The sequence below is a fragment of the Alosa sapidissima genome, chromosome 11 (assembly GCF_018492685.1).
Source record: "Alosa sapidissima isolate fAloSap1 chromosome 11, fAloSap1.pri, whole genome shotgun sequence".
Taxonomy (NCBI): domain Eukaryota; kingdom Metazoa; phylum Chordata; class Actinopteri; order Clupeiformes; family Clupeidae; genus Alosa; species Alosa sapidissima.
The window spans coordinates 17,398,378-17,417,906 of NC_055967.1; the positions used below are offsets into that span (position 1 = coordinate 17,398,378).

A 19,529-nucleotide genomic window follows, 5' to 3' on the forward strand; every position below is an offset into this window, starting at 1 on the left:
CATATCCACATCTGGGAGCAGATCTCCCAGGACACCATCTGCCGTTTCATTAGGAGCATGCCCCGATACCATCAAGCATGTCGGGGCCATACGAACTACTGAGTACCATCATGAGTTGCTGCGCTGAAATTCAAGCAAAATGGACTAGCTTGCCGCGTCATTTTTTCCACTTAGATTTTTTGGGGGTCTTTGAATTCAGTCCTCTGTGGATTGATCATTTTCATTCCCAAATAACGAAGTGGCATCCCTTTGTTCCTAACATATTACCCAGTCCATATCAGTTTGAATCCTACCTCACAGGATGTTCGTTTAACGTATCATGGCTTGGACAGCTCACCATCCCACCACAGGGGTCCCCCAGGGCTCAGTACTGGGCCCCCTTCCATTTGCACAGTTTCTCATACCACTGCTATGCAGATGACACACAGCTTTATCTGTTCTTTCCACCTGATGACCCCTTGGTCCCGGCACGGATCTCGGATTGCCTCTCAGACATATCTACATGGATGAAGGCACACCACCTCCAGCTAAACCTCTCAAAAACCAAACTGCTGGTCCTCCCAGCTAAACCTACTGCTCCCACCTACTCGAATGCCCTCATACAGGCATATATGCTACCCCCCGACCGTTGCGCTCTTCAGACAAAAATCGTCTAGCTCTGCCACCAGTACGCTCAGGTCAATCCAAACTTTTTTCATCTGTTGTTCCTCGTTGGTAGAATGCGCTACCAGTTCCTACTAGAGCAGGGACATCCCTCTCCATCTTCAAAAAACTCCTGAAGACCCAGCTCTTCAGAGAATATCTCCTCGTAGCACTACCTTAAGAGTTAAGGTTTGCTCAGAAAGAGAAGAAGGTAGAATTAGGGAGGGAAAGTGAAAACCAGCGCCCCAAGTGGTTGCGTTTCTATCGAAGAGCAGCTTCAATGTTAAGTCCCATAGACCTATTTTTAAAAAAATATTGTGAAGCCCAAATCAGCGAAGTTATCTACCAAAAAAATTTTTCAGTGTGTATACAGTAATAATCTTCTAACTGTGAAAATGCCAGGCCCTATTTTGCCTTATTTTAAAAAAGCGAAATTGCTCCTTTTGTTTCATAAACAGACTACAAAAGAAGTCACGTGACTTTACCCTTCGACGTTACTCACGGTAGCATGGTTTGTTTATTAGCCTGGTTAGCATTGAACTTAAGCCTTAAGCTAGCACTTACAACTTACTGCCAGCTCTTCATGTGAGTAGAAGCACAACACCAGTTATCCAGACATAAAGGTAATCACCTGTGTGGGTATTTATGTATTTTGCTGTTTTCTAGCTGTTGTTTTCAGTAGGGATGAGCCAGTATTTGTAGTTTGTAACAAAATATTTTTTGTTGTATTTGTGCCCACCTCTGACCTGTATGGAACCTGCTTTTGCTTTAGCAATGTGCAAAGTGTATTCTACTCGTCAAATGTACTGTCTTTATCTAACCTGATATTAACAAAATAATATACACATATATATGTGTAAATATATGCATAAGTATATGCGTAAGTGTATTTAACACAGCTGAAATGAGGAAGATTGGAGGCTTTCATTCACACCAATATCTATGTTTGAGGCTTGATGGTGTATCACCTGATTTTGTGTGTGTGTGAGACACACTGCACTTTAAGATCTCACACATCCTAAGAGGAACCAGAGTTGCACAACAAGTCTGACTTATTTGTGTCTAGAGCTTGTGGTCTGTGTCCTGCTCTGGATGTGGACACAGCGTTCTGACCCCGTGCTGCATATTGTTTGTGTCCTGCTCTAGATGTGGACACAGCGTTCTGACCCCGTGCTGCATATCGAGCTCCGACGCTGGGCACACCTGTTGCTCATCGCCCCCCTGGACGCCAACACCCTGGGCAAGATCGCCAGCGGCATTTGTGATAACCTCCTGGTGTGTGTATTTCGTGTGTGTGTGTGTGTGTGTGTGTGTGTGTTTATCGAACAAAAGAGACTAAACTGCCTCTGAATGTTAACACAACATGGGAAGCTTTAAAAAATAGAGACTATCATAGTACACTTCACACTATGAAAACTAACAATCAAAAAAAGTTAATGAGTAAGCAGCATAAATACACCCATTCCAACCCAGTGCAATACACCCATTCCACCCCAGTGCAAAACACCCCAGCACCTGGGATCCAGAAATGGCCAGTGCACTGGAATTTCATCTTACAACATGGGAAGCTCTTGACACCATATAAACACCTATACACACCCTATGTACACTTCAAACCCATACATATTATACTGTACATGTTGTAGCCATACCCCTATTAAATAAAGGCACCTGTGTAGGAGAAGCCTTTAAGGTTTTTGGCTTCAAAACAGCACGCCATGCTTACTCTTCACCTTGGGTTAGTCTTGTGTCTAAAGATCAGGTATGGATCTTGGAAAAACTGTTCTAATGTTGACACAATGCTATCTGCAAACAGTGTTTTTTTTTTTTGTTTGTGCCGGTCACAGTTTATCTAGAAACTTGAGAACTGAAATCTACTGTAGAGCAGTACCGCAGCTGCAGTAGGGGCGTCCTGTTGTGCTGGTTCAGTCATTGGATGGCATCCGCTTGTGAGTGACACGTGCACATTATGTGGCCTCCAAGTTCCTCTATGGCATAGGCTTACAACGCTGTCAGTCATATTAGGATATCCACTGACAGATGTGTAAAGCATGGCATTAAGTCACTCGATGACTAGTTTGTGATTAGCAGACAAGCGCAGGTTTAGTAGGCAACATATACTAACAGACATGTGTCTGGTATGATGTCTGTCCTTTGCAGACGTGCGTTGTGCGGGCGTGGGATCTACGTCGTCCTCTGCTTTTCTGTCCAGCCATGAACACGGCCATGTGGAACCACCCCATCACTACCCGACAGATAAGCACGCTCACTGACTTCGGCTATGTGGAGATCCCCTGCATCGCCAAGAAGCTGGTGTGCGGAGATGAAGGTGTGTGTGTGTCATTGTGTAAAGGTGTAACTTCAACTTTGAGTTTGTGAGTTCATGCTTCTTGTTTGTTTGTACAATGGGAGTGAAAACAAGCAGGCTAACAAACATAAAGTTCTCGTAGTGTTAATTTTGTCACCTATTTTTTAATTTAGTCTTAGTCTTGTGATGAAATGTCCTTTTTAGTCTTTGTCATAGTTAGTCATTCAAATATCATTTTTGTTAGTCAAGTTTTAGTCGACTAAAGGTCTCGTCATTTTAGTCTAGTTTTAGTCAAAAGAAAACTAAAGGTATCTTAGTCTTAGTCAGTTTTAGTCAACACATTTTAGTCTTTTTTTTATAACAAATTATTTCTGATTACCATTTGAGTCAAATAGTGTTTCACACATCTCAATTTTCCAACAATATTGTGTCCACAGGGCTACTCGTCTGTTATAATTACTCATTCTGATTTTTTGTCAGTCAGTATGTTTACATGCACAGGTAAGTCAAGCTACAGTTTACAATTGCGTGCGGAAAAAGTGGTAAGCGGAATAATAATAAGAAGCCTAGGAAGAACAGTACAGTGCATTTTCATGCACTGTAATAAGCAAGGTGGTTCAGTGAGTAGGCCTATTGTGTAGACTAATTATAGGCTACTGTTGAAGTAGGTCTAATCTTTTTTTTTTTTTAGCTAGGGTTGGTTAAGTGGTCCTGAAACTGAAAAAGTTTGAGAAACACTGTCGTAGGCCAAAATATTAATGTTTTACTCTGCCTCGCTAGATGGCGATATGCGCCCAAACACAACACATTCCCCAAACAGACTCTCCATCTTAGCCATAGCTAACTTGCTAGCGAACTTTCCATATTAGCTTACTTGCTAGCAAACTTTGCATCATCAGTCTAACTAGTTAAATAGTTGACATTACATGATGAACATTTTCGTATGGACATTCTGGGGGATGTTAATTTGTATGAGAGAAGCTTCAACTTCTGGGTATGTAGCATTGTGCATAAAGCTTAGTTAGCTTTTAACTCTGGCAGAAATATCTAGTGTTCTTGTTCCATGTAGTTTCGTGTTGCAGCCACAGGGTTGCAGCAACAGCACGTAGACTAGCCTACAGGAAAGCTGTTGCGTATGAACTCATTCGGAATATTTTGAAAACTTAACAGCTAGATATTCTGTCTTCTCATTTTGTAGACGAAAATGAAGAGAGATTTTATCTTAGTTTTTATTTCATGCAAAACATTTTAGTCTCGTCTTTTTTCGTCAACAATAATGCATCACTGTTTCAGGACATTACTGCCATCTCGTCATCGTCTCGTCTTAGTCATGAAAAAAAAAGGTCGTTGACGAAAATATTTTCTCTCGTCTCGTTTGACGAAATTAACACTAAATTCTTGCAGGTGAGACGTCTGGCAGATGATGATACCGGAAATCACTCTCAACAATGAGAGATTATTCTGTTTTCCCACCTCTTACATAGTCTCTCAGGATCATGTGATAATCTCACCTTAACCTTTAGTAACTTCAAGTCTATTGTTTAGTTACAGTTTATTGTTTATCAGTGTAATAGAATCTGTCCTGTGGCACACATAGTAGTATCCAGCCCTATCCAATGAGGATTTATCCGAGTAGTTAATGGTGTTTGTGTCATGTACATGTCACATAGGTAAACATTCTTATATGTGATACTGACCCAAGTCCTAAATTAAATCCTAACAGTGACTGTAAATACATCATGTAAAAATATGAACTTATACAAGTCCCATCTTTTTTATAATTCCTTAAGCATCATTTTATTCATTTCTGATCGGCTGTCAGCATTTTATCATATCAAAATCGCTCTGAAAATGCTGTTATTGTTATAGTTTATATGTGGATGTTGTCATTCATAGGCCTATTAGCTAGAACAATACTTTTTTGCTGTTATTATTAAAGTTATTGTTCCTGGTGTGAATGACCCTTAAGGCTAGTTTAAGCAAAGTGTGACCCTGTTATAAATGAAGAGTTCAGATGCAAAACCTTAAAGGGTACCCATCTGTCTGAGCATTTTTATTAGGCTTGGGTTAGGTTTTTGCTTACAAATTGTTTTTTCAGACCAGGAAGAGAGTGATATTTAGCGGATTTTGAAGCAAAATGATTTGATTAACATACTGTATACTATGTGTGGAGAGCATTCACCTCATACTCACCATCGTTATTTAATTTCTGCATCTGCATCTTAACTCTAATTTCTGCATCTGAACTCTTCATATCTTTCTGTTTGTTCTTGTCCACATCACAGGAAAAGGTGCCATGGCGGAGGTGATGACGATCGTGGAAACTGTCAAACAGTACCTTCCCAGTGCCGCCACCATGTCATAGCGCACACATAAACGTTACAGGGTCAACTGCTGTGAGATTTTTTATTATCTAATGAATGTTGACATACTGTTGTTTTTCAGTCTGATGTTACGCCAAATTGTAAATGTAAAGTGTTGTAGGCCTACAGCACCGTCACGACAACTTGAGTCTCATTGAAGCAATGTTAAAAGTCTCTGCTCTGTCATACAGTGTTTTTTTCACCTGATTCTGCTTTTACATCATTTTAATTCCAAAATACTGTATGTGTTTTGGACCACTGTTTGTAACAAATAGCTACCTGAATCATACACTTTTAACAAAGATAAATACGTCTATGGACAAATAGACCTATTTATTTAATTATTTATTTTACTCTAACCCAAGCCTATGAGCCTCAAATGTAATGTAATGTAATGTAATGGCAATCTGTCATTATAGATAAACAATAAAAACTTTTTTGAATCCTTTGAATCTTTAAACTCTCTGAACCCCTCTGGGCCCTATCATGACAGTCTATAGCGCATCGTCACTAGTCAAAAGCTTATTCAAATTTAGTAGGATGTTCAGTCCACATTGGGAGTGTTTTCGTTATCAAACGTCGAGCGCATGGCGCAACAAGGTGTCCCTAGGTTTCTTAATCAGTCATGGGTGTGTTTGGGGCGTAACATCATTTAAACCTATGAGAATGACATCTGTCGTTCCCTTTAACGGTGCAAAGAGCGACGTCAAAGAATGCATCGGTATTTTGACAGTCAACGGCACATTTGAAGGAGTATGCTTGCGAGACCGTATGGAACAGTCATTCCACTAAACCTTTTTGCTTTACTAAAACCTAGCATAGCCTTTATGCATTTGCACTCGTTTATTATTTGAACTCATTGGCAAAGTGAAACTAACTTCACCATGGTGTCAGTCAATGACAAGACAGTTATACGCAGTAAGTTACTTTCACTATTGGCTGACAATAGGTTATCAATCGAAAACGTAGGCTGGAAAAAGCTTACCCTAATATTTTTCGAATGACTGAATAAAAACAACATTTATCCTGCAGAGGAGTTGCTTATATCTCTTGATGGTGCGGCTTCAGCTGTGCTCTCGCCTAATCACTTTTAAGCGTCATTACCAATTTGCAAATGCATTGTGAGATGTATTTCGTAATATCTTTATTCTAATTATGTTACCCATTGTAGCCTAATCGTGTAATTTCAAATGTTTTACATGGATGTGCGCTGGTGCGCGTTCATGGAGGATAGAAGGATGGTGCGTTGTGCACCCGTCAATATGACTGTTGACAATGCGACAACTCGCCATAGACTTCTGTTCTGACCAAGTTTCTCTTGGCGTATTTTTAGACAATGCACCAGGCCACTCCCTAGGTTGTTAATTGCCACACCCCTGGACGCATTGTTTAAAAAATAAACATGCAAAATAAGAAAATATACTTTGCGCTGGGTGGGAAAAGAGTTTTACGCCATGCACCAGGATGCAAAATAGGGCCCTCTGTGTCCCCAAACACATACTAGTCACATGAGAATAATAATAACAGGAATGACAACAGCTTTTTCTTTATCTCTTGACTTCTTACTGTGTTTTCTCAACAAAATTTCTCTTGTCATGGTAGGGAAGCTAGTGAGATGTTTAAACAATCTCTTACACACACACACACATACACATTCATAGATTAATACAGATCTGACTGCATACACATACACAATGCATATACTGCTGTGTGGTGTTCTCAATGTTTAATAAAGATATCTTATCAGTGAGGGGATCACAGCTGAAGGCGTTGAACAGGAAGACCAAGCTTTTTCTGTTAGCAGGATGAATTGCCTTATCTTAGTCTATGCTTCCCCCCCCCCTTATCTTTCTCTCTCTCTCTCACACACTCTCACACACACACTCTCTCTCTCTCTCTTTCTTTCTCTCTGTGTCTGTGACTGACTGCGTGACCTCTGCTATCATATGAGAAGTTGAGTTTCTCATGCACGTTTGGCTCCCCACACAATCCAGAGGATGCTTGGTTTATTTAATTCACTATTTGATGGTATGAGGTCCTTTTTAAATTATGGATTTTTCATTTGAGAGAAAGGGGAGGTAGCCTATAGGGTAGCATTTTACAGTTGTGAGAATAAGTTTATGAACCCATGCTAAAGTTGACTAAAAAGAGGAATAAAAATCATATTTTGGAAATGATCTAATGCCTTAATTAAAAAAAATGGTATACACACCCCTATGTTAAATTCACATAGAGGCAGGCAGATTTTTATTTTTTAAGGCTAGTTATTTCATGGTTCCAGGGTACTATGCATGCTGATAAAGTTCCCTTGGCCTTTGGAATTAAAATACCCCCACATCATCACATACCCTTTACCATACCTATTGTCAGGACCCTGTCAGACTTGCACCAAACCCCGCCCCTGTTCTGTAAATATTTCCATCTTCCAGCAGGGGGCTGTAGCCGTGCAGGTGTGCACAGGTGTGCTGTCGATTGGTCCTAATGAGCCAGACGTTAAAACGGCCCGCTCTCAGGATGCAGACGGGCTCCCTCTCCTCTCGGCCGTCGTTATAGTGCTTATGTTATGTTATCGAACACTTGTACTCATACCCCTATACACTATGCACTACATTTTAGTTTTAGCTTCCACATACTGACTTCTCTATAGTTATTTAATAAATATACTTTATTGTTACTCTTGCGTGGACCTCCCTTTATGTTTCACATGCTTGAGCCAGCATGTGTGACACTATAGATTGGCATCTTTTTAGTGGTTCCTTTTTAGTCAACTTTAGCATGGTTTCATGAACTTATTCTCACAACTGTAAATGGGCCATTCCTTTTTTCTTTTTTTAACCACCTTTGGTTCCTAACCCATCAGTTAAGAAACACTGTCCTAGACCACAACACCACTTCCTCAGTTTTCTGGGGCTAGTGGAACGTGTGAGTTTCTCTCTCAAGAAGTATGACATTTCTTAACAGTTTTGATAACGCTGTGCAGCAAACTCAAGAGTTCTCGGGAGCGTGTGCCGTGCTTGCATTAGTAGGCCATTTGCATTGTCTTGCATTATGGGGGAAGAGCAGAAGGATTCTCCTCATGCTTGGAACAATGCACTCTAAAAAATGCTGGGTTATTTTCTCAACCCAAACGCTGAGTTGAAACTGTTGGGTCATTGTGTGGGGTTGTTTTTACTCATGTTGGGTTATTTTCTGTAACCCAGCTTGTTGGGTTGATAGTTTAGGACAGCCCCCCTTCTCTCCCCCACCTGACGTGAGCACACTACCCAGCACCAGGGTAACTTTAACACAGCTGCATAGTTATTTTAACCTGGCAATAGCCAGATGAATTTCGCTCAGCCTAGCTCCACTCATCCATCTGGAACCGATCCATTGAAGTGTTGCTTCAGAAGGCTGGGCCTAATCAAAAAATGCTTGCATATGATTGAATAAGCCACTTGTCCGTCATCTATAGACGTGCTACTTCAACCACTCACATCGAAGCCAACCCGTGACGCTAATAACAGACTCACAGTCGCTTCTACGCTATGTCACATCTATGAAACTCTCGCCCTGCGTCCTGATTGGCTAAACCATAAAGTTGGTTGGAGAAATCACTCTCAATCATAGACTGTGTATATATACAGTCTATGCTCTCAATGGAAGAGGTCCCAGATGGATGTGAGTGAAGCTAGGTGGAGCTAAGCGGAACGACATTCATCTGGCTAGGGTCAGGTTATAGTTATTTGAGAGTTCGGGGGAAATCGTTATTCTTTCAACCGTCCATGCAGTCCAGCAGCTGTCAACATGCAGTGGAAATCAGGCGATTTTGGAAGGTATGTATCTGCTTTTAACTTTTTTATTATTATTATTCAGACGGATTTTAAAAGTACACAAAGAGATACCCTTCGTGATGTGAATGGATATTCTGCCTGCCAATTTCGTTCAGCCTAAGCAGGTTAAGAATTGTCATTCAAGTCAGCTAACTGGTTAGCACTCTGGACTTGTAACCGGAGGGTTGCCGGTTCGAGCCCCGACCAGTGGGCCGCGGCTGAAGTGCCCTTGAGCAAGGCACCTAACCCCTCACTGCTCCCCGAGCGCCGCAGTTGTAGCAGGCAGCTCACTGCGCCGGGATTAGTGTGTGCTTCACCTCACTGTGTGTACACTGTGTGCTGTTTGTGTTTCACTAATTCACCGATTGGGTTAAATGCAGAGACCAAATTTCCCTCACGGGATCAAAAAAGTATATATACTTATACTATACTTATACGTTAGCTAACATTAACTTACAATTACTGCTCATGTTAATGTTAAATCTACACAAAGACAGACTCTTAAAAACATAGTTCTGTGTTTACTGGGTATGAACTGCTGAACAGAAACAAAACAAACTTTTACAACGAACTAAAATTAGCATACCAACAGCTGGCTAGGTTAACGTTAGCAGACGGTTGGTAGCTATGCTAACGTTAATTAAATGCTTCATGGTAGTGCAGCATGTGTGTCAGCTAATGTATAGCTTCTACAGTCGAAGTAGTCTCTTCACACCGGTAATTATCATGTCAAACAACATATTCATTCAGGGTAGCTTCATATTATAGCCATGTAACTTACTGGGTGGTTTTTGGTGGTAACATTAATGTTACAAACAACTTGAATTTAGCTAACTGAATGTGTTACATGAGCTAGCTAACGGTAGAACTATCACCAAAGATTGTTTGCTATCACTGCCACTAACGTTAACACACGTATGTTTGTCAGTCTGCTGTTAAACAACTCCATGAGGTGGTCATGGTTTCCTGTATTGCACTAATATTTTGTCTCTGGATTTTTAATGTTTGTCAACATCAATCAATGATCATGGTTCATGAAAGTATTGATATAAAGTTTTGTCAATAGCAGTGATTTAATTTACTCTTTTTCTTTCTTTCTTTCTTTCTTTCTTTCTTTCTTTCTTTTTCTTTCTTTAATTGATAGGGCTGACTCTCAAATGGACCGTGGAATCTAGCTGTCTTCATGGAAGTAACTTATCATGCTGATGCTGCTTTTAGAGTAGGCTATCCATTCAAAAATAAAGTAAACTGTCATAAATCATTATGTCGAACTGTTTTATTTCAATGCATGACAATCCTCTGACTCATGGTATTTTCTTCGGCAAGGAAAGGTCCAGTATGTAGGAAATAATGGAAAATAAACTGTAACCATTCCAAAAATGATGACCATATGTTGTCAGAGAGTGAGGAAACACGATGAATTGAAGTAATGGCTTATTTGACAACATTACTCTAACCTGTGAAACCCCGTAAAACCCATGAAAAAAAATCAGTTACGGGGCGGAATCTCTTGGAATTTTCGTTTATGTTTTGAACGATTAATTCTAGAATAGCGTATTAATAATGGGCTAGCGCGTCCTCCTATTTGGGTTGCCAAATTAGCAAAGGCCAACTGTCAACAGCTGTCAGTTGTAGTCATGAACGCCTACAAGAGGCAGGCAAATTTCCAAAATTAAAACAAGAAACAAATTAAGTGGACATCGGAGTGTTACGAAACAAACTGCAAATGTCTTTACATGAAAAATTGACAAACATCATATGGGTAATTCAAGGCACAAGTCAACCGGGACCAGAAAATAATTTCTTTTTCGCCATAGACTGCCGTTCAATTTTTTTTTGAAAGATAGGTCCCATGGAGGCAGTCTATGGCGAAAAAGAAATTCTTTTCTGGTCCCGGTTGACTTGTGCCTTGAATTACCCATATGATGTTTGTCAATTTTAAAGACAATTTTTCATGTAAAGACATTTGCAGTTTGTTTCGTAACTATTGAATTACAACATTGTGAAAGATCGTAATTCCAACGACTACAAACCCATCAGTCGCGCTAGTGACGTTAGCTCATTCACAGCCACACTAGATTGTACAAGCATACCAGCAACAGGTCTTAATTGGGCTTTCCTTGCCGAAGAAAATACCATGAGTCAGAGGATTAAACACATCAGGTAAGTTACAATGGCACATTATGTATTTATTTATTACAGTGCATGAAAATGCACTGTACTGTTCTTCCTAGGCAACTTCTTATTATTATTCCGCTTACCACTTTTTCCGTATGCTATTTCTCTTGAACAGTTTAACTTAGAAACTTCATTCAAACTTTGTTACGTAGGTCTTCAAACAGATCGGGTTGGTATGACTTTTCAACTTTTATACTTTTTAAACTATTAAAGAAAAACTTTTTAAAAATCCCCATAGACTTAACATTGCTGATTGTGACATCATAATACGGCCGTTAAGCAATTAGAATCCTATGGCAGGTGTTCAGGCCACCTGCAGCCTCAGGCTTTAAGCATACAATCTGGGTCAATTAAGACTACACATCCTATTCAACTGTTTCCTCTGCCCAAAACTGTTTCAAAATAAAAGTCCTCACTACAATAATCCACTGTTAAACAATGTAACCCATTAAACTACTGAACTTTTTACATTCAACTTTTAAACGGTCTACTTTTAAACTATCTATCTATTAAACTAGCTGTCTATCAACAACTTTTAAACTATCTACATTCAACTTTTAAACTATATACATTCACTAGCTGTCTATCAACAACTTTTAACTTGTCAACTATGTCAACACTTCATCAACTATGACTCCTACCCACTGTAGCTAGTTAGCATGGTTAACAAAGTTAGCATGTTAACATTGTTAAAATTTTTAACAAAACTGCTAAAAATGATTAGCTAGGTTAGCTAAAGTAACATGGTTAACATAGTTAGCATAACTGCTAAAAATGATTAGCTAAGTCAGTTAAGTAACATGGTTAGCATAGTTAGCATTTTTAGCAAAACTGTTAAAAATGATTAGCTCGGTTAACTAAGTAACATGGTTAGCATAGTTAGCATGTTAGTTAGCATAGTTAGCATAACTACTAAAAATAATTAGCTAAGTTAGCTAAGTAACATGGTTAGCATAGTTAGCATGCTAACATGTTAGCATAACTATTAAAAATAGTTAGCTAAGTAACATGGTTAGCATAGTTAGCATGCTAGTTAGCATAACTGCTAAAAATTATTAGCTAAGTTAGCTAAGTAACATGGTTAACATAGTTACTAGTTCACATAGTTAGCATAACTACTAAAAATGATAAGCTTGGTTAGCTAAGTCACATGGTTAACATAGTTAGCATGTTAGCATTGCTAGCATAGTTAGCATGTTTAGCAAAACTGCTAGAAAATTGTAGTTAAGTTAGCTAAGTAACATGGTTAACATGTTAGCATTGCTAACACTGCTATAAAACATTAGCTAAGTAGCATGGTTAGCAGAATTAAAAATCTTAGCATAACTACTAGCAAACATTAGAGCCATTCCAACTTTCAGTTATCGTCAAATATCTACCTATACACAGCCATTAAACTATTTGAATATCAACATTCATTAAACTGCTAGAAAACGTTAGCTAAGTATCATGGTTAGCAGGTTAGCATTGCTAGCACTGCTATAAAACATTAGCTAAGTAGCATGGTTAGCAGAATTAAAAATCTTAGCATAACTGCTAGCAAACATTAGAGCCATTCCAACTTTCAGTTATCGTCAAATATCTACCTATACACAGCCATTAAACTATTTGAATATCAACATTCATTCAACTTCCAGTCTGTCAACAACTTTTAAACTATTTACCTTAAACTTTTAAACGGTCTACTTTTAAACTATCTATTAAACTAGCTGTCTATCAACAACTTTTAAACTATCTACTGTCTAGCAACAACTTTTAAACCATCTACATTCAGCTTTTAAACAGTCTACTTTTAAACTATCAACTTTTATTAAGCTATGCAACCACCATGTCTATCCTAGCATCACTGTAGTAACCATCTCTGTATTATCTGTTTTAACTATACTGTACATGATATTTTACATCACAACTTTAGCATTTTCATGCACTGGTAATTCCTTGGAATATCATTTCTAGTTATATCTGCAGCACCAGCTGATTTTAACTCTGCTGCCGAGGATATATTTGGAACTTGTCATTATTTTTTAAGTTTGACCTACCACTTTCTTAGAGCGATGAGGGACAGGTGGGGTTTAAAAATGCCCCCTTGATCTAAGTGGGGAATAAAAGAAAAAGTTTGAGAACCACTGGCGTAAAATAACTTGATTGTAGGCTTCGCTGTTAGTTTGTTGCTCAGTTGAACATATTTATCTAACAGCTGCCCCCCCTTCTATTTCTGTTAGGTGCCGCTTCACTCTGCTACTGAAGGATCAGGCTGACTGCAACTGCTATGGATGGCAGGAAAACACAGTACACGTGAATTTCTAGATGAAGAGTGAATAAATGCACTTGCTTAACTGATAACAAGTTGTCAATGGTTATTTATGCAAGCTTGTGTAGCCTAAACAAGACATACCTAGGCCTAGCCAAATTTATCCTGGCTGTAGATAAAGCAGGATATGAATTTCCCAATATTTTGCCAGATTAGGCTAATAGTGGTTTACTGAGGTTTAATATCAATTGAAATAGCACTGAAATCACGTTGATCTTTAGTTTGGTTGTAATTTCAACATTGTTTCAATATTCATTTTAGTGGAAATACCATTGAAATCCCATTGATCTGTAGTTAGAATTTCAACGTTGCTTTAATATTAATGAAGGGTGCAAAAGTGATGTAGAATAAATGTTGCAGTGCGACGTTGATTCAATTATTTTAACGTTGACAAAGTAATTGTTAGCTGGCTGCAGAATGAGCAGTCATCAACACCAACTGAAAGCCCCGTTTTGCAGGTACAGTAGTCTTGCATTGCATACTCTGAATTACATTTTCCAAAGGCCAGCTTTCATGCTTGTGTCACAACTTCAGAACGGCTTGACGCACATGCTTCAAATTTGGTGTGAACATTTGTATGGACTCAATGATGAAGTCAAATGTCAAGGCCAAACCCACCTTGAGTGTGATATCTCAAGAATGCCTGACGCACAAGGTTTTTTGGTACAAGGGTTTGTATGAACGCAAAGATGAAGTGATGCAATGTTTTTTTTTTCAGGAATCTCCCCACCAACATTAACCCAGCAGCTTTCCATCCACTATTGTAATTCCTCTGGCATTACATTTCTAGTCTTTGCACCTTGCTTATGGTGTCAGAGGATTCATATGATTTAAACTGGCATATTGTATGTAGGTTACATCAGTGTTGCAGAACTGTTTGGATTTACATACAAGTTGCCTCAATATTGCAAACAACTAATCTATTATATTTTACCACATCTACTTGTGGAACACTTGAGAGAGCTTGCGGAACACACTTTGAGTACCACTGCTGTATCTAAATATAATAAAGCTATTTATTGAAAATTGACCTGTTTTGTATATTCGTTTTAGGAGTTGCATCAGTTTTTGTCCCTTTTAGGCTAAAGGTTTATCTTACCTTTCATATCTTCTGTCTCACAGGGGGCCGTAGTCGAATGTTTAGTGCATTTTGAAGGGAGTACATTATGTTAAGGCAGACTGGTTCTAATCCTGGGTACAGAGTCATACAGACAACAGGGGTACTGGTGTTGACCACATGAGCAATCCCCTTATGAAAAAGTAGTATAGGAATCTTATAGTATTTTGGGACAAAATATTACAGTAATCTTATAGGAATATGTATTTTGGGACATACTGTAATAACTCTATAATATCCTATAACTGCTATAGTTTTTCTATAGTAGTCTTATACTATAAGACTCCTGTAGTACTTTTTCCTAAGGGTCATACGTGACAGAAAACAACTTGAGTAGGCTAACCTCTGCCAATGTAGGCTATCAAAGCCATAGTTCTCATTACTGGAGAAGTCTTGCAGCACACGTTCTCTGCTTCTATAGGCATTCTGGTGCAATTCCAGCGAAATATAGCTAGGAGTAGGTAAGTGTGTTTGCATTTAGATCTATCTATATATTGGGCTATGACCAAGTGGTCTTTCAATGATAGTATCATGGAATTCAAACCATAACTATCTATTCCGATAGCATACAATTAGCAGGCTAGGTCAGTGGCTGAACTGCATTTAGGGTGCTTATAACCTGTGTTGTGAAGTAAAATATCTACTAGGAAGATTGCAAAGACTTTTGACTGTGTAAAGAAATAGGTCTTTATTTTAAAACGTTTCCAACTGTTTATTACTTGAATGCAAGATGACGATTGCCACAAACGTTTACCTCTTTTAGGAGAAATTTTAAGCTGACATGCAATTGTTACCATTCTATTAAACCAACATTCACCGACTAACAATCAGGAAGCGGTTCTTCTTCCTACTCGGATACTAGGATCAAACACATGAAGTTGTATCTCCGAAGACATTTTGTGCAACAGTTTTGACTCGAGTTCTAGCCAGGTTTTAGCACTGTAAAGTTGAATATGGAGCATAGCACAGGCAGAATCGGATGAGGAGGACGCACTGGAGGGAGCGTCACAGTACTGTTAGCCAATCAAAGGCGAAGTCATTAACATGTCATGAATATTCATGAGCAAGAGGCAAATCCTGTCGTTCCTCCCCTCCCACCTTCCCCACCAAACTAGAACAGCATGAAATAGACGCAGGAGAGCATTTTTTTCACCAAAACCGGCTCACAGGGCATTCATTAATACTAGAGACCATGGCAAAATTAATGAAAAAACGATGAGATGAGACCTTTAATGTACCAACAACAAGCAAGGAATGTGAATTTTGGCACATTTTCATGATCCACTGGGTCGTTATGGGCCACACAAAATACGGTGTTGCAAAAATTACTCCTATTGTGGCTATTAGAGACATGCGTTCATGAGTATCCAGCTACATTCAATGAGTTAAGTAAAATACATTCACACACACAAAAAAAAACATCACTAATGTTGTGGACATTCCTTTATTCTGAGATACATCAATAGGCTCTCAAAACAATCCCAAACAGACATAAGGTCTTTATAGAGCAAATCCATATAGATTATTTGTCAAATAAACCAGTAAAACAGAATTAGGGGATGGAATATATAACATTTACGCTCATATTTTTAAAATAAATCAGTGAAAAAGTATCCTGACAAACAAGCAGCATTTTAATGCCTTAGTCATATTTCATAATTTCAAAATTTTCTCTAGGTTACCTGATAGCCCAGTTTGAGAGGTGCAAGACGCGTGATATTATTTATTTTTCAGCCAATCACTGCTGTTGTTTTATTTTATTGATTTGATTTTAGTCATAGAAGCTAAATTCGAAGGCAGGCCACAGGTAAAATCCAACGAACCGCATTCACCCCGCAAGGCAATAGTTGAATAGAGCTTTTGAGGTATTGCCACGGCTCCAACACTGAAAGGAACTGTTAGAATGCTTGGATCAAGCCAGGTTCAGCATAGCGTATGTCACTGTCTGCTCACGTTGGTGACCAGACCAGGGCAAGCACACTTTCGCTGTTCCCGCCGGAAATGCAGTCTAGTTTTATATTATCAGTTATCATGGTCATGGTTGTCAATTAGGCAAAAAAATGTGTGAATATGATTATCTAAACTGAGGTTTGTTTCATATACTGTATTGAAATGAAAAAAGAATAGTCTACATTTCAGTCAAACACAGCAGCCAAATACAACATTTTTTTATAGACTTTATAGATTTTATAGTTATATCTGATTGTTTTCATGGAGCTGTAGCCTTGTTGAGGTAAGATAATACCGAAATAAAATAAAACAGTGCTTAAGACACTCTTGGCCTTTTCTCATATAGCCTACAAGAATAAAATAGGCCTACATATCAATGAACTCTCTGGGTTTATTTTGTTCCAACGGTAGACCTAATGCAGAAACCTATAATGCCACAAGTCTGAGTGAATATGAACAAAATAATTGGCTAATAATTTGTGCATCGTTTTAGCAAGGGCCAAATTATTATTTAACATTAAGGAAATCCCTTCATCAAACGTAAGACTATACTCTACAGACTATTGTTGCTGTTTAGTGTTTAATTTTGAAAAACAAAAGAGTAAAAACTGTAAAACAAACGACCGAGTGCGAGTTGTCACGTGCTTAAGTTGCAGTAAATATATGGGTAATGAGGTCATTTGACAACTTTGGGCAATGAATGTAGCCAAAAACGAACTGCATTACCCACAATTCCGTGCCACGTATAGTTTCAAAACCGGACGTGGGATGAACGCGCTGCTTGGAACGTAAATGAGAGTCTGAGCGAGCAGAAAAGGTTGTGAACTGATTCGTAACAAGTAAATCGATATAACGACCGGTTCATTTCAGTTTTATTCCGATGTATAAAATCGATGTAGCCGTATCTTACACGTTAAAAACGGATACTGATTCATATCGGTTAATCTTTACACCCCTAATTCATGCACATGATCCTTGACTCTCTTGTCTGTTTTTCACAATTGAGGTAGCGTCTGAATCCTTGGACCATCCCAAGTTCATCGACCCCTATTCCGTCACTTTCCGCCATATTGGACCTCCGCCATGTTGAATTTGGTCCAAACTCTACGGAAAGTTTCAGCGGTCACAAATTTCATTTGATTTTCACGGAACTTGGCGGAGATAATCTTCAGACCGAGCTGCACAAAAGATACTTGTCAGATTTTTCAAATTCCACTTTATTGGCCCATGACAGCCAATCAAATATGGCGATGTATGAAGTCCAGACTTGGTACAGGTACTTGGTATCTGATTGTGATGACTCAATAGGAAATTGGCATCATTTTGCCTCTATAGGGGGCACTGCAATACAGGAAGTGAGCTTGTATCTCAGCAACGCTTTGATGTATAAAGTCCAAACTTAATACAGAGACAAAGTAGCTGATTGTGAGGACATGGAAGGAATGTGGTCTCATTTGGCCTCTAGGGGTGCTGTAATAGACAAATTGAGTTCACATCTCAACAACTCTTTGGCGTATGAAGTCCAGGGACATGGTAGCTAATTGCGAAAACGCACAAGGACATTGGTGTAATTTTCGCCTCTAGGGGCACTACAGTAAGTCCACCTTACTTACAATACTAAGTTGGCTTTACTAGATATTTCAAGTTGGGAGCATTTGTTGATTTAACTTGATTATTTGAGTTCTTCACTGTCAAGTTGAAATTACTCAAAAAAGCTAGTGAAATGTGTTGACTTGTTTTTTTAAGTAAACGCAGAGAGTTTTTTTTTACAGTGATGGAGAGACACAGAGAGAGTTGGCCTAGTTAAGCAGAAAGCAGTTGATACAGGTGCAATCAGTTTAACTGGCCCTTTGATGGGTCCTAGTGAGCAGCTGGAAGTTGATACAGGTGCAAATCAAGTTAATTAGCCCATTGTGATGTCATCAGCCCATGTTAAGTCTATGGGAAAAATAAGCTTGTTTTTTATTAATATCTCAAAAAGTATAAAGTTTACAAAAGTGAAAAATTAATTCCCCATGTGTCCTTTTCAAGACCTACGTTACAAAGTTTGAACGAAGTTTCTACGTTAAACGGTTAAAGCTGAATTAGATGCAGAAATTTGGTGGGAAGAAGAAGAAGAAGAAGAAGAAGAAGAAGAAGAAGAAGAATACTTCGGATAACAGAACAGTGCATTTTCATGCATTGTAATAATGAATATGCCCCCCCTCCCCCCCCCCCACGGCCCCCAGAAAGTCTAAGTGTGCAAGCGACCCTCTGAGTCAATGGAAAGTCTCAGTCAGACTACACCCTTACCTCAGCCTTCTCCAGAGCTTCAGGAAGCATTGGGCCCCCAACCGAACCTCAGTGTCTGATGTGGTCTCAGGTCTTGGCACAGAGTTTCAGACCAGAAGTATGTACTGTAGTAAAAACGTAATTAAGTTCAGACATGTAAAATATGTTGTGTCATAGAACAAGTGATATTGCAAATTGTAACTCATATTATTATGAGTTGTACCTGGGTCTGGGTTAAAATAATTTCATAACAATGAACAGCCCACACACAAACAATATCATTTTAAACTAGGAATGCAATTCCAAGGAATTACCAGTGCATGAAATAGATCATGTATTGTTAAAACAGATAATGCAGAGATGGTTACTAAGGTGTTGATAGGATAGACATGGTGGTTGCATAGTTTAATTAATGTTGATAGTTTAAAAGTAGATGGTTTAAAAGTTGAAAGTAGATGGTTTAAAAGTTGTTGATAGACTGATAGTTTAATGCATGGTGATGAAGAATGATGACTCCTTGTCCGGTGCTTCTTGCAGCTTAAAACAGACATAAAAATTACAAGAATAATGAACCTAAGAG

General features: G+C 38.8%; 1 protein-coding gene across 4 annotated transcripts in view; it reads left to right on the plus strand.

Moving 5' to 3' along the window:
* The window catches only part of ppcdc (phosphopantothenoylcysteine decarboxylase), a 36,665-nt gene that overhangs the window by 14,747 nt on the left and 2,389 nt on the right, over positions 1-19,529 (plus strand). Inside the window, exons 3-6 of one of the 4 annotated variants that reach the window (XM_042110332.1) lie at positions 1,789-1,917; positions 2,803-2,971; positions 5,236-5,346; positions 13,523-13,643. In XM_042110332.1, the coding sequence (XP_041966266.1) occupies positions 1,789-1,917; positions 2,803-2,971; positions 5,236-5,315 (378 nt within the window). In that variant the 3' untranslated portion in view covers positions 5,316-5,346; positions 13,523-13,643. Of the gene's footprint in view, positions 1-1,788; positions 1,918-2,802; positions 2,972-5,235; positions 5,757-13,522; positions 13,644-19,529 lie in introns of those variants that run through there. The other 3 variants (XM_042110333.1, XM_042110331.1, XM_042110334.1) reach the window with 3 other exon arrangements.